The 16,340-nt window shown below is 41.2% G+C and overlaps 1 protein-coding gene across 3 annotated transcripts in view; it reads left to right on the forward strand.

Moving 5' to 3' along the window:
- ilkap (integrin-linked kinase-associated serine/threonine phosphatase) overlaps positions 1 to 16,340 on the forward strand; it is a 53,460-nt gene that overhangs the window by 21,937 nt on the left and 15,183 nt on the right. For all 3 annotated transcript variants that reach the window (XM_034165426.1, XM_034165427.1, XM_034165428.1), the window contains 3 exons: positions 15,088 to 15,194; positions 15,488 to 15,581; positions 15,768 to 15,855. In XM_034165426.1, coding sequence (XP_034021317.1) covers positions 15,088 to 15,194; positions 15,488 to 15,581; positions 15,768 to 15,855 — 289 coding nt within the window. The remainder of the gene's footprint in view (positions 1 to 15,087; positions 15,195 to 15,487; positions 15,582 to 15,767; positions 15,856 to 16,340) is intronic.

Here is a 16,340-nt window from a genome sequence, read left to right on the forward strand (position 1 = left end):
GTTAATTGGTTGCAAGGAAAGCCTGCACTGTCTTGGCCCTCGCCCACCCCTGGCTTAGGCAATTTTCATGGTTACAAGATTTTTACAAAGTTTTTACCATGCTGAAGAAATAGGAAACGGAACAACCAGAATTGCATAAAAACAGTGCACACAATTGTGCCACAGGCAGGGGGTGATCCAGCACTCAGGGGTGCTCTTGAACAAGTACATTCCAAAAGCAGACTTCAGTGTGCTGCATCAGCTTCAGCCAGGGCATCTTGTGGTCAGTCCAGCGCCCTGTGGTGTGTAACTGTCGGCTTCACACGGTGTCTTCAGTGCCTCAGACAGAGAGAAAAAGTGCAGTATCCTGGACTGGTTTACTGCAGTCCAGCATTAGGGCTCTCCAATTGGTTCAGAATGCTGCAGCCAGACGTTTGACACGAAGCAGGAGGTTCGACCGCATTACACCCATTTTGGCGTCTCTTCACTGGCTTCCTGTCCCAGTGAGATCAGATTTGAAGGTTCTGCTACTAATCTGTAAAATTGTTCATGGACTGGCACCTCCCTACCTAGCTGACCTAATTAAACATTACGTACCTGCCCGGGCTTTGCATTCTCAGGGTGCAGGACTACTTTGTGTCCCTAGGTTGAATAAAAAGTCTGCTTTCTCTTATCGTGCCCCTGTTCTGTGGAATGATCTCCCTGTGTCAATAAAACAGTCAGATTCGGTGGAGACTTTCAAGTCCAGACTTAAGATGCACTTATTTTCCCTTTCATATGTCCAGCATACTGGTATAGTTTTGTTTTACGCTTTTTACTCTTTTTAATTCATTTTATTAGTAAACAGAGCGTGCCGCAGCCTTAACTTTACCTAAATTCTGGGTCTTTTAGTGAAGCTAATGGCCCAGTCACATGGCACTTAACGAAGGGTGACGAAGACCTGACGAAACAAGAAATCTGGACTTTCGTTGACTGTCGTTGACATCGTTTAACCTTTGCGCAGCTTCGTTCCTGCAGCAGGCGCTTTGTCAGTTGAAAAATTCTGTTGAAAAATTTGAACGAAGGGCAACAAAAACCTCAGTTCGTCTGTGTTTCGTTTTGCTGTCGTTCTTGACATTTTTTAATCGTTTGTGTAGTTTTTGTAACGTTATTGTTTAATTTGACTTCGTTGGAGCAGCTGAATGTTTTCACACAGCGCAGAAGCCGGTTTGTGAGCGCGGAGGCTGCTGCTGCGTTCATGTACCGTCGGAAATTACAGGGCAAACTCAGCCTGCTTGCTTGGATTTTTTTTTTATCTGTGTGGGGGGGCAGCTTCAATGGGCTCAGGCACCTTACAGAGGCCAGATTTAATATTTTGTGTGAATATAATTAATTATTTTGCCACAAGCAACTACTGAATTTGAAACAACGAAAAAGTTGTGTAATTTCCGACAGTACTTGAATGCAGCGGCAGCAGCAGCTCCTCTGTGCGTTTATTATTTTGTATTAAATATAACAATCTGAGTGTAGGAATGATAATCCAGTCCTTCTGTACATGTGGCAACAGGTAGATGAATCAAAATGATGATATAAAGAGCTGTTCTGGAAGGAAGAATTCACGTTGTGGATCAGTGATCATCTGGTGGAAAAACCGCACATGTGAGTCAATGCGCGCGTTCACACGCACTGATTAATTACTGCTCTGATATATTCAATCATCTTTACACTTATATTTATTCTCCCTTTTGACAGTTTTCTGTTATAAATCAATATATATGTCTTACAGTGATACAGCAGTGACCAAAGCACACTTTTTTTTTTTAAATTGGAGCACGATGGAGTGCGCATCGTGTCGACAGACAGTGTGGATTCTGATGATGATGGAGATGATCCCTCTTTTGTTTTGGACAAGGAACCAGAGCAGGTGGTCCACCGACGTGCGCACAGATCTCCACAGATTCTGTTTGCAGTTTCTCCAGGACTCAGATGCTATGAGCTCAGTCCCAGTGCCGAGTCCTGGAACTCAGAGATGCAGACACACACTGCTCCAGCTGTGGCTCCAGATGCGTTTTGTCGCGATCGTGAGCTTCGGTTTTGTTAATTTCCTCTTTCATCCCTTTTGTGCTCTTGCTTCGCAGACTGTTCGGTGATAAAAGCTCTTTCGTCCACATTTTCTCAACGAGTGCTGATGTTTTTTACTTTTTCCCTTCGTTCAGGAATCGTCGTGTGACTGGGCCATTAGGGCTAGTGGTCGGTGATCACCTTAGTATTTCCTGTTTTCTTGTTGTTTAATGCTGAAAAGTATACAGTATTTCTGTCTTTCTGATGCCTGATTCTGTTTTTTCTCTGTTTAAGGTGCAGCTCCATCAGAGATGGGTGTGGTATTTGTGCTGGAGACCCTCCTGTCCTGTGCACCAACAGCATTTCCTGTATATTTGTTTTGTGAATTGTTCTGTAATTTGTATCTGTATCATGGCCCAAGCAGAGGGTCACCTCTTTGAGTCTGGTCTGCTTGAGGTTTCTTCCTCAGAGGGAGTTTTTCTTTACCACTGTTGCTTTGGGGGTTAGTAAGGTTAGACTTTACTTGTGCGAAGCGCCTTGAGGAAACTCTGTTGAGATTTGGCGCTATATAAATGAAAATAAATTAAAATTAGAATCAGTCCACCGGGAAAAACTGCACCTAAGCTATGAGTTCACCCGCAATAAATTGACAGGTAAGAAGAGAGAATGCTAAGGTGATCACTGGCAGCCAGAACTGAGCTTCACTAACAGACCCAGAATTTAGATAAAGCTAAGGCTGAGACCTGTTCCATTGTTAATAAGATGAATTTAAAAGGATAAGAAGCATAGTTCCATACTACAGTGGTATGCTAGCCATTTGAGAGGGGAAATAAGTGCGTCTTATATCACAGTGTTGTCGACCGCAGGATTTTAAAAATGTATCTGTTGGTTTCCAAAACCTGAGAGACCACACAGGTGGAGATAAAAAAAATCACGGATCTGACAGGTTTATTTGTACAGTGTGTGGTGTCAGCCACACGGTTAAAAACAACACACATGAACAGATTTCACACATGAACATTCCCAGGTCAGACACCTCGCTTTCTGATTGGCTACATGTCACATTTCGCTCCTCACGTCCTTCTGAGCAGATCAGAGTGCTCTTACAAACCACACACAGCAGGAATATCTGATAAGATTATATTTAGCATCATCACGATTGTCAGGGCGTCCTTAAGATTGTTGGAAGGGGAAGATCGGATCCAATATCGGCCTAATTATCTCACCATGTGAACCAGCCTTGATGTTATGACGCCTCACGGAGCGACTGATTGATCTGTTATGACACCGCACCGAGCTGCTAACCGATCGGATGTTATGACGCCTCACGAAGCGACTGATTGATCTGTTATGACACTGCACCGAGCCGCTAACCGATCGGATGTTATGACGCCTCATGGAGTGACTGATCGATGCGTTATGACACCGCACTGAGCCGCTAACCGATCGAATGTTATGACGCCTCATGGAGTGACTGATCGACGCGTTATGACACCACACTGAACATGTTTTCACTATTATTTGATTTCTTTGTATGACTGACATCGTTATTCAAGCATTCAAACGGCGATTCCTATCGCCACACAATTCCAACACATGACAAAGTTTTTTGACAGTTCTTGTTATTGAAAGAAACCTTGTCTCCCTAACCAGATAGAGTTGTGATGTCATCACATGCGTGCTTAGGCGCTGTCTAGCGGGATCTTGAAAATTTCTTTTTTTATACAAATGAAAAATTGACATATTTTACAAAAGCACATTTATTTGTAAACACCAACATGGTACATTGATTCACTTGTGTTGGTTTTTACATAGAATGAATGAATCAACCAATCAGTATGAGCGGAGGCTTAGTTTACCCATGATCCCTTTGGTGTGTTAATGTTCAAATCTTCAGAATTAGTGCATTATTTTAAAATGAACAGATATGTGTTATATGTCACTTTGTACATTTTAAGAGTTTACATTAATGTAGTTATTCTGTCCGGAATAATTTTATTTTTAAATCAAAACCAGAATTCAAACCTGCTTTCCTTTTCAAGACCTCTGCCTCATGGCTGGACCACTGTATCCTGTCAGGGTAAATGACGCTTTCCTACAGCAGGGGGCAGCGTGCACAAAGACAGAAGCGCTGTTCATTGGCTGTTTGGGTTTGTAATCACCTTTGGTTCTGTTAGAAGCTTTGGTGGTGTTTAGACTCAAAATCAGCTTCTTAGTAGCTGAGAGTATGGGAGGCAAAACTGAAAGTTATTGGTTATCTGTAGCTGCCGGTAAGTTTTTAGGCAGTTTATCAGTTTAGCATTAAAAAAGATAACTCTTCAGTGAGCTGATTACCAGTTATCGAAGCTAACTTTTTGGTTAGCTGTGCCCACCACTGATTTGATGGTTTCTTCTGTTATACAGGCATGAAATATTAATGTGAATTAAAATCTGATAAATATTTTAACATGCTCATAGTCATATATTGATGTGAAAAATGTTTGTCATTTTTCATGACATGTTAATTGTCAGAATCCCAGAAATGCTGATGTCAGCACTTGATGGGTAAATCATTAATATAAGTCAATAAGAATTTAATTTAAACCCAAATCAGTGTTCCTGAGAACTGAAAGCTAAATTGGTGACTTAATGAACAACAGATGCAGCTTTACTTGTATCAAATTTTATTTTAAGACATCAGTTCTAAAAGGACAAATTGCTGAAGTCAGATGTTTAAATGTCGAGAGTGAACAGTAACAGTCCAATGTGAATATATGGTTTTTATGGAACAGGCAACATTCGTACAGGGCAGCACTGATTAACCCTTACAACCTTGAAGAGGCCCAGTCAGGATAGAGTAACCTTTAAACTCTATTTCATGGATGTTTTATGGTCCCAGATGAAGCAGTTTGATTGATGCTAAATATATTATTCTTTCTGTACGTGTCTATAGCTGTCTACAATAGTAATATTTCCTATTCTGAAGTATCTTTAAATCCCCCTTCCAAATATACTCTACCAATATATGGACCTGATTGATAACCTGAAATATAGGATGGAAAATACTCAGTTTAGTTGTGCAGAAAATATCCACTTTATACAGTTGTATGTAAAAGTTTGGGCCCCCTGATAATTTTCATGATTTTCCTTTATAAATCATTGGTTGTCTGGATTAGAAATTTCAGTTAAATACATCATATAGCAGACAAACAGTGATATTTGAGAAGTGAAATAATTCTTCTAGTATTTACAGAAAGTATACAATAATTATTTAAGCAAAATTAGCCAGGTGCATAAATTTGGGCACCCTTGTCATTTTATTGATTTGAATACATTTAGCACTAATTACTGGAACACAAAATTGGTTTGGTAAGCTCATTGACCTTTGACCTCCTTACACAGGTGAATCCAATCATGAGAAAGGGTATTTAAGGTGGCCATTTGCAAATGTTTCCCCTGTTTGCATCTCTTCTAATGAGTGGCAACATGGGAGCCTCTAAACAACTCTCAAATGACCTGAAAACACAGACTGTTCAACATCATGTTTTAGGGGAATGATACAAAAGCTATCTCAGAGATTTCAGCTGTCAGTTTCCACTGTGAGGAACATAGTGAGGAAATGGAAGACCACAGGCACAGTACTAGTTAAGACCCGAAGTGGCAGGCCAAGACAAATCATAGATAAGCTGAAGTCTCTCGTCTTGTGTGCGTTCCCAGGTCTGCTTGGTGTTACCCTACCATTTTGAGGGGGGAGCAGCACATTAGTATTTTAGATTTTCCTTGATCGATGTAAGAGATTTTGCAGTTTCTCTTAGTTTGGTTGTATCTTCTTCAAAGATATACTCAGTTGTTACTTTTGGGTACTCTTGCCTATTGATTTGCTGGCATTCTTCTAGTATATGTTTTTGGGTTTCCTCCTCAGCATTGCAGAACCTAAAGCAGGGGTGGGCAACCTGTTCCAGAAAGAGCCATGAGGGTGCAGGTTTTCTTTGCAGCCACTGACTCCACCAGGTGATTTCACTGATTAACTGATTCCATCTGCTCAAAGTGATATTAATCAGTAAAATCACCTGGTGGAGTCAGTGGCTGCAAAGAAAACCTGCACCCTCATGGCTCTTTCTGGAACAGGTTGCCCACCCCTGACCTAAAGGATACATTGGCATATTTATTCCTATAGTTGCATTTTACTGCCAGCATTCTTGTTCTTGCCATCATGATGCTATGTGCTTCCATCCTGTTTAGTTTGTCCAGTTAGGGTTTCCTTTTTCCTATTTCCAACGTTTTTACATTTTCAATGTAGTGTTTTACCTTTGATTTGATCTCTCCTTGTTCTTTGATATTCTTCATTAGCTGTTGACCTATTTTCCTTTTTCTATCTCCTTTGCTTGTTTGATCCATTATTTGCAGTTTTTCCCTAATCTTGTTGACTTCCCTTTTCCATGGTTTACTATTGTTGTTGATTATGCTTTTCATTAGGTCTGATCCTACTGTATTTATCCTTTTTTGGAAGTTGACCTTATTTTTTGTATTATATGGTCTATATCCCAGAGCCCTGTTTCTGCATACATGATTTCTCTCGGTGTTGTTGTTGGTAGTATTGGTAGTATGAAGTGAAGGATGGTGAGAACAGTCATAGTCAACCCACAGACCTGCTTCAAAGACTTACAATATGATCTTGCTGCAGATAGTGTCTCTGTGCATCATTCAACTGTACAGCAGCACACTTTGCCCAGAGAGATGCTGTATGATGCTGTAATGCAGAGGAAGCCTTTTCTGCATACACGCCACAAACAGAGTTGCTTGAGGTATGCTAAAGCGCATTTTGACAAGCCAGCTTCATTTTGGAATAAGGTGCTGTGGACTGATGAAACTAAAATTGAGTTATTTGGACACAACAAGGGGCGGTATGCATGGCTGAAAATGAACACAGAATTCCAAGATAAACACTTGCTACCTACAGTAAAATTTGGAGGTGGTTGCATCATGCTGTGGGGCTGTGTGGCCAGTGCAGGTACTGGGAATAAAGTTGAGGGTCACATGGATTCCAGTCAATGTCAGCAGATTCTTCAATTTCAATTCAATCAATTTTTTTTTTATATAGCGCCAAATCACAACAAACAGTTGCCCCAAGGCGCTTTATATTGTAAGGCAAGGCCATACAATAATTATGTAAAACCCCAACGGTCAAAACGACCCCCTGTGAGCAAGCACTTGGCTACAGTGGGAAGGAAAAACTCCCTTTAACAGGAAGAAACCTCCAGCAGAACCAGGCTCAGGGAGGGGCAGTCTTCTGCTGGGACTGGTTGGGGCTGAGGGAGAGAACCAGGAAAAAGACATGCTGTGGAGGGGAGCAGAGATCGATCACTAATGATTAAATGCAGAGTGGTGCATACAGAGCAAAAAGAGAAAGAAACAGTGCATCATGGGAACCCCCCAGCAGTCTACGTCTATAGCAGCATAACTAAGGGATGGTTCAGGGTCACCTGATCCAGCCCTAACTATAAGCTTTAGCAAAAAGGAAAGTTTTAAGCCTAATCTTAAAAGTAGAGAGGGTGTCTGTCTCCCTGATCTGAATTGGGAGCTGGTTCCACAGGAGAGGAGCCTGAAAGCTGAAGGCTCTGCCTCCCATTCTACTCTTACAAACCCTAGGAACTACAAGTAAGCCTGCAGTCTGAGAGCGAAGCGCTCTATTGGGGTGATATGGTACTACGAGGTCCCTAAGATAAGATGGGACCTGATTATTCAAAACCTTATAAGTAAGAAGAAGAATTTTAAATTCTATTCTAGAATTAACAGGAAGCCAATGAAGAGAGGCCAATATGGGTGAGATATGCTCTCTCCTTATAGTCCCCGTCAGTACTCTAGCTGCAGCATTTTGAATTAACTGAAGGCTTTTTAGGGAACTTTTAGGACAACCTGATAATAATGAATTACAGTAGTCCAGCCTAGAGGAAATAAATGCATGAATTAGTTTTTCAGCATCACTCTGAGACAAGACCTTTCTGATTTTAGAGATATTGCGTAAATGCAAAAAAGCAGTCCTACATATTTGTTTAATATGCGTTTTGAATGACATATCCTGATCAAAAATGACTCCAAGATTTCTCACAGTATTACTAGAGGTCAGGGTAATGCCATCCAGAGTAAGGATCTGGTTAGACACCATCAATCAATCAATCAATCAATCAACTTTTTTCTTGTATAGCGCCAAATCACAACAAACAGTTGCCCCAAGGCGCTCCACATTGCAAGGCAAGGCCATACAATAATTATGAAACACAGTCTACGTCTAAAGCAACATAACCAAGGGATGGTCCAGGGTCACCCGATCCAGCCCTAACTATAAGCCTTAGCGAAAAGGAAAGTTTTAAGCCTAATCTTAAAAGTAGAGAGGGTATCTGTCTCCCTGATCTGAATTGGGAGCTGGTTCCACAGGAGAGGAGCCTGAAAGCTGAAGGCTCTGCCTCCCATTCTACTCTTACAAACCCTAGGAACTACAAGTAAGCCCGCAGTCTGAGAGCGAAGCGCTCTAATGGGGTAATATGGTACTATGAGGTCCCTAAGATAAGATGGGACCTGATTATTCAAAACCTTATAAGTAAGAAGAAGAATTTTAAATTCTATTCTAGCATTAACAGGAAGCCAATGAAGGGAGGCCAACACGGGTGAGATATGCTCTCTCCTGCTAGTCCCCGTCAGTACTCTAGCTGCAGCATTCTGAACCAACTGAAGGCTTTTTAGGGAACTTTTAGGACAACCCGATAATAATGAATTACAATAGTCCAGCCTAGAGGAAACAAATGCATGAATTAGTTTTTCAGCATCACTCTGAGACAAGACCTTTCTGATTTTAGAGATATTGCGTAAATGCAAAAAGGCAGTCCTACATATTTGTTTAATATGCGCTTTGAATGACATATCCTGATCAAAAATAACTCCAAGATTTCTCACAGTATTACTAGAGATCAGGGAAATGCCATCCAGAGTAACGATCTGGTTAGACACCATGCTTCTAAGATTTGTGGGGCCAAGTACAATAACTTCAGTTTTATCTGAGTTTAAAAGCAGGAAATTAGAGGTCATCCATGTCTTTATGTCTGTAAGACAATCCTGCAGTTTAGCTAATTGGTGCGTATCCTCTGGCTTCATGGATAGATAAAGCTGGGTATCATCTGCGTAACAATGAAAATTTAAGCAATACCGTCTAATAATACTGCCCAAGGGAAGCATGTATAAAGTGAATAAAATTGGTCCTAGCACAGAACCTTGTGGAACTCCATAATTAACTTTAGTCTGTGAAGAAGATTCCCCATTTACATGAACAAACTGTAATCTATTAGACAAATATGATTCAAACCACCGCAGCGCAATGCCTTTAATACCTATGACATGCTCTAATCTCTGTAATAAAATTTTATGGTCAACAGTATCAAAAGCAGCACTGAGGTCCAACAGAACAAGCACAGAGATAAGTCCACTGTCCGAAGCCATAAGAAGATCATTTGTAACCTTCACTAATGCTGTTTCTGTACTATGATGAATTCTAAAACCTGACTGAAACTCTTCAAATAGACCATTCCTCTGCAGGTGATCAGTTAGCTGTTTTACAACTACCCTCTCAAGAATCTTTGAGAGAAAAGGAAGGTTGGAGATTGGCCTATAATTAGCTAAGATAGCTGGGTCAAGTGATGGCTTTTTAAGTAATGGTTTAATTACTGCCACCTTAAAGGCCTGTGGTACATAACCAACTAACAAAGATAGATTGATCATATTTAAGATTGAAGCATTAAATAATGGTAAGGCTTCCTTGAGCAGCCTGGCAGGAATGGGGTCTAATAAGCATGTTGATGGTTTGGATGAAGTAACTAATGAAAATAACTCAGACAGAACAATCGGAGAGAAAGAGTCTAACCAAATACCGGCATCACTGAAAGCAGCCAAAGATAACGATACATCTTTGGGATGGTTATGAGTAATTTTTTCTCTAATAGTCAAAATTTTGTTAGCAAAGAAAGTCATGAAGTCATTACTAGTTAAAGTTAATGGAATACTCAGCTCAATAGAGCTCTGACTCTTTGTCAGCCTGGCTACAGTGCAGAAAAGAAACCTGGGTTGTTCTTATTTTCTTCAATTAGTGATGAGTAGAAAGATGTCCTAGCTTCACGAAGGGCTTTCTTATAGAGCAACAAACTCTTTTTCCAGGCTAAGTGAAGATCTTCTAAATTAGTGAGACGCCATTTCCTCTCCAACTTACGGGTTATCTGCTTTAAGCTTCGAGTTTGTGAGTTATACCACGGAGTCAGACACTTCTGATTTAAAGCTCTCTTTTTCAGAGGAGCTACAGCATCCAAAGTTGTCTTCAATGAGGATGTAAAACTATTGACAAGATACTCTAACTCCCTTACAGAGTTTAGGTAGCTACTCTGCTCTGTGTTGGTATATGACATTAGAGAACATAAAGAAGGAATCATATCCTTAAACCTAGTTACAGCGCTTTCTGAAAGACTTCTAGTGTAATGAAACTTATTCCCCACTGCAGGGTAGTCCATCAGGGTAAATGTAAATGTTATTAAAAAATGATCAGACAAAAGGGAGTTTTCAGGGAATACTGTTAAGTCTTCTATTTCCATACCATAAGTCAGAACAAGATCTAAAATATGATTAAAGTGGTGGGTGGACTCATTTACTTTTTGAGCAAAGCCGATAGAGTCTAATAATAGATTAAATGCAGTGTTGAGGCTGTCATTCTCAGCATCTGTGTGGATGTTAAAATCGCCCACTATAATTATCTTATCTGAGCTAAGCACTAAGTCAGACAAAAGGTCTGAAAATTCACAGAGAAACTCACAGTAACGACCAGGTGGACGATAGATAATAACAAATAAAACTGGTTTTTGGGACTTCCAATTTGGATGGACAAGACTAAGATACAAGCTTTCAAATGAATTAAAGCTCTGTCTAGGTTTTTGATTAATTAATAAGCTGGAATGGAAGATTTTTCTAGATGTTTCTAAGATTTGTGGGGCCAAGTACAATAACTTCAGTTTTATCTGAGTTTAAAAGCAGGAAATTAGAGGTCATCCATGTCTTTATGTCTGTAAGACAATCCTGCAGTTTAGCTAATTGGTATGTGTCCTCTGGCTTCATGGATAGATAAAGCTGGGTATCATCTGCGTAACAATGAAAATTTAAGCAATACCGTCTAATAATACTGCCTAAGGGAAGCATGTATAAAGTGAATAAAATTGGTCCTAGCACAGAACCTTGTGGAACTCCATAATTAACTTTAGTCTGTGAAGACGATTCCCCATTTACATGAACAAATTGTAATCTATTAGACAAATATGATTCAAACCACCGCAGCGCAGTGCCTTTAATACCTATGGCATGCTCTAATCTCTGTAATAAAATTTTATGGTCAACAGTATCAAAAGCAGCAATTCTTTTGCAAGCAATTCTTGAGAACAATGTTCATGAATCGGTGACAAAGTTGAAGTTGTGCCGGGGCTGGATCTTTCAACAAGACAACGACCCTAAATACTGCTCAAAATCTACTAAGGCATTCATGCAGAGGAACAAGTACAACATTCTGGAATGACCATCTCAGTCCCCAGACCTGAATATTATTAAGAATCTGTGGTGTGATTTTAAGTGGTCTGTCCATGCTCGGAAACCAACAAACCTGAGATGTTTTTTAAAGAAGAATGGTCCAAAATACCTTCAGCCAGAATCAAGACTCTCATTGGAAGCTACAGGAAGCATTTAGAAGCTGTTATTTCTGCAAAAAGAGGATCTACTAAATATTGATGTATTTTTTTCTGTTGGGGTGCCCAAATTTAAGCACCTGCCTAATTTTGTTTAAATAATTATTGCACACTTTCTGTAAATCCTATAAACTTCATTTCACTTCTCAAATATCACTGTGTTTGTCTGCTATTTGATATATTTAACTGAAATTTCTAATCCAAACAACCAATGATTTATAAAGGAAAATCATGGAAATCGTCAGGGGGGGGGCCAAACTTTTACATACAACTGTAATGTATAGAACACCCAGTATCATACCATCTTTATTTATAAAGCACTTTACTACAACCAAAGCTGACCCAATGTGCTGTACACTAAAACATACAGTTAAAACATGAAGACATATATTTGAACAAGTTAATCCTCTTCAACCCAGGCAAATGTTTTATATATATATATATATATACAGTGAGGAAAATAAGTATTTGAACACCCTGCGGTTCTGCAAGTTCTCCCACTTAGAAATCATGGAGGGGTCTGAAATTTTCAACTTAGGTGCATGTCCACTGTGAGAGACATAATCTAAAAAAAACAATCCGGAAATCACAATGTATCGTATGATTTATTTATTTTTTTATCATTTATTTGTATCTTATGCTGCAAATAAGTATTTGAACACCTACCAACCAGCAAGAATTCTGTCTCTCACAGACCTGTTAATTTGTCTTTAAGAAGCCCTCTTATTCTGCACTCTTTACCTGTATTAATTGCACCTGTTTGAACTTGTTACCTTTATAAAAGACACCTGTTCACACACTCAATCAATCACACTCCAACCTGTCCACCATTGCCAAGACCAAAGAGCTGTCTAAGGACACCAGGGACAAAACTGTAGACCTGTACAAGGCTGGGATGGACTACAGGACAACAGGCAAAAAGCTTGGTAGAAGACAACAACTGTTATGATTATTTATTAGAAAGTGGAAGAAACAAAAGATGACTGTCAATCGCCTTCGGTCTGGGATTCCATGCAAGAGAGGAGCCATGGGAGAAGGTCATGTGGTCAGATGAGACCAGAATAGAGCTTTTTGGAATCAGCTCCACTTACCATGTTTAGAGGATGAGAACAACCCCAAGAAAACCATCCCAACCGTGAAGCATGGGGGTGGAAACATCATACTCTGGGGGTGCTCTTCTGCAAAGGGGACAGGACGACTGCACCGTATTGAAGGGAGGATGGATGGGGTCATGTATTGTGAGATTTTGGCAAACAACCTCCTTCCCTCAGTAAGAGCATTGAAGATGGGTCATGGCTGGGTCTTCAGCATGACAATGACCCCAAACACAGCCAGGGCAACTAAGGAGGGGCTCCATAAGAAGCATTTCAAGGTCCTGGAGTGGCCTGGCCAGTCTCCAGACCTGAACTCAATAGAAAATCTTTGGAGGGAGCTGAAACTCCAAACCTGAAAGATCTAGAGAAGATCTGTATGGAGGAGTGGACCAAAATCCCTGCTGCAGTGTGTGAAAACCTGGTGAAAAACTACAGGATACGTTTGACCTCTGGAATTACAAACAAAGGGTACTTTACTAAATATTAACATTGATTTTCACAGGTGTTCAAATACTTATTTGCAGCAGTAACATACAAATAAATTATTTAAAAAAATCATACATTGTGATTTCCAGATTGTTTTTTTTTTTCAAATTATGTCTCTCACAGTGGACATGCACCTAAGATGAAAATTTCAGACCCCTCCATGATTTCTAAGTGGGAGAACTTGCAAAATCACAGGGTGTTCAAATGCTTATTTTCCTCACTGTGCGTGTGTGTGTGTGTGTATATATATATATATATATATATATATATATATATATATATATATATATATATATATATATAAGAGCGGTACAGCTAAAACTGCACTGCCCCCGCAGAAAGGGGAAGGAGTGACGTAGCAGGCGCCGGTGTGGGGGGTGTTGATGAGGGATAGGAGGCGGGTGGGGGGAGGCAATGGGGCATGCTTCAGTCCTGTGAAAAGCAGTTTGTCTTGTGAGTTGAGATAAGAAACAGCCAAATGTTCCCCAGGCCGAAGAAATCCCTCTGGAGGGAAAACAGTCAGGCAATTTGACCTTCAGGCTTGATCAGCCTGTAATGTTGTGGTTTGAGCTGTGAAAAACACTTTTAACAGGTCCACTTGAACAACCAAATCCCAATTATGAATTAAGAATATTCACCGGCCTCCGAAATCTTCAGCTTCAACTGCAAGGCACGCATCTGCTCCAAGATGCCATCCAATTTGCGTCTGAGTTCAAGAGTCATCGCAGTCTGACAATGCACTACCTTGTTAACCTCGTTAATCATGACGGACAAGTGAGGGCCCGTGGGTCTTGATGCCGCCGTCTTGCCAATTTTCCGGTAGATCAGGGCAGCACATAATCAATCAATCAATCAACTTTTTTCTTATATAGCGCCAAATCACAACAAACAGTTGCCCCAAGGCGCTCCACATTGCAAGGCAAGGCCATACAATAATTATGAAAAACCCCAACGGTCAAAACGACCCCCTATGAGCAAGCACTTGGCCACAGTGGGAAGGAAAAACTCCCTTTTAACAGGAAGAAACCTCCAGCAGAACCAGGCTCAGGGAGGGGCAGTCTTCTGCTGAGACTGGTTGGGGCTGAGGGAAAGAACCAGGAAAAAGAGATCGATCACTAATGATTAAATGCAGAGTGATGCATACGGAGCAAAAAGAGAAAGAAACAGTGCATCATGGGAACCCCCCCACAGTCTACGTCTAAAACAACATAACCAAGGGATGGTCCAGGGTCACCCGATCCAGCCCTAACATAAGCCAGAAAGTACCAGCCCTGCTACCATAAGACCAAATATGAATAAATCCTCGACGTCCTCCACAGAGAAAGGTGCCAAGCATGCCACACGCCAAGACCCCCAGGAGTCAAGGACATAGCTCGCAAGATACGTTCCATCTGGGCAGGTAGCATCCCCCGGTCCTGCCCTTCTTGTAGAAAAAATGGTGTCAATAGTGTTCAGAGACCAGCTGATCAATTCCATGGTTAATCCAATAGTAGTCCAATAGATCCAGAATCCAATATAATTTGAGGAATTCACAGTCTGGTGAAGTAGGGACTTGAAGGTTAAAGGCAGAGAACAGAGATAAGGGAGAGTGGAGGAGATGCAGTCGCCCTCGTCGGAGTCCCAAGCACCGGTTTGACTGACCGCTTGGCCTCGGCGCTGCCCCATCGAGGCCAAAAGTGAACAGTGTTGTTTGTTGTCCCTTTAAAGTGAGCCCACCATCTCTGTGCTGGATTTTGTCTCTGCAGGTCTCGTGTCTCATACTTTGCCGTGTTTGATGGTCACGGAGGAGCTCGAGCATCTCGCTTTGCTGCTGAGAATCTCCATCACACTCTCGCCAGGAATTTCCCCAGCGGTGAGTGCAGGCAGAGAGGACTCCCTCAGTGGGACACTCCTCAGCATAAAAACTGTCACATCAACATATGTATGGTGTCTGCTTTTGGACTGTTGCATAGCAACAGTGACCATGTGCCCACAAACGCACCCCCCTCACAAACACACACACACACATATTCCCACCTGTAGAAGTGGGTGTGGTTACAGCCTGTTCATGTGGAAACTGATGGACCATCTTTCCAAATTCGTTAATGATATGTTTCAATTTAGTCTAGCATGTTTGTTGTCTCAGATGCAGATTCTGTCTTTCAGGAGAAACAGAGAATCTGGACAAACTGATTAAGAAATGTCTCCTGGACACTTTCCGCAAGACTGACGAGGACTTCCTAAAAAAAGCGTCCAGCCAGTAAGAGCTCTTGTCTGAGTGAAGAAATGTCTGATGTTGTGGTTTGGAGTATTTAAGGTATCTTAAGCCAGGTCCACTTTAAAAACCTGATGTTTTGGGCCCTGATCAAAAAAGACGTAGTCTTGTGTTTTGTGTCTGGAGTCTCACTGTCTTTTGTCCCCTTTTTTTGTCTGTGTTGTGGAACAGGAAACCGGTGTGGAAAGACGGCTCCACGGCTACCTGTGTGCTGGTGGTGGACGACATGGTTTATGTGGCCAATCTGGGGGACAGTCGGGTACGCTTGGACTTGCACCTTGCTACATGACCGCTGCTTTCCTCACAGGGACAAAGTCCCACATGTTATGATCAGAATGTCTTGTGCGTCTGTCCAGAGCTCTGTCATAGTGACATCTGAGGAGGTTTTCTTCATATTTGGAAGGTTTTTCAGATTCATCCTTGTTGTGTTGTTGTGAAAGTGGCTTCAGTTTATGGACATGTTCAAATTACGTGCTCTTTAAGTTTTGATGTCTAAGTGTAGTGCCCTCTACTGTATGAAGAACATTTAGCAGTCCTGACTGGTTGCTTGAGCAGGCGAAATGAAGAAACAGTTTATTGCTGTCTTCAAATGGAACACATGGTGACATCATGACCATGGTGTCAACAGTCAGACCAGATGCCGTCTCAGAGTCTGCCAGTGTATAGACCTGTTATTATTTAGGGTCTGCTCCTTATTTGGGGTCCGCTCCTTATTTGGGGTCCCCTCCTTATTTAGGGTCTGCT

Source organism: Thalassophryne amazonica, unplaced genomic scaffold (genome assembly GCF_902500255.1).
Source record: "Thalassophryne amazonica unplaced genomic scaffold, fThaAma1.1, whole genome shotgun sequence".
In the NCBI taxonomy this organism is placed as follows: domain Eukaryota; kingdom Metazoa; phylum Chordata; class Actinopteri; order Batrachoidiformes; family Batrachoididae; genus Thalassophryne; species Thalassophryne amazonica.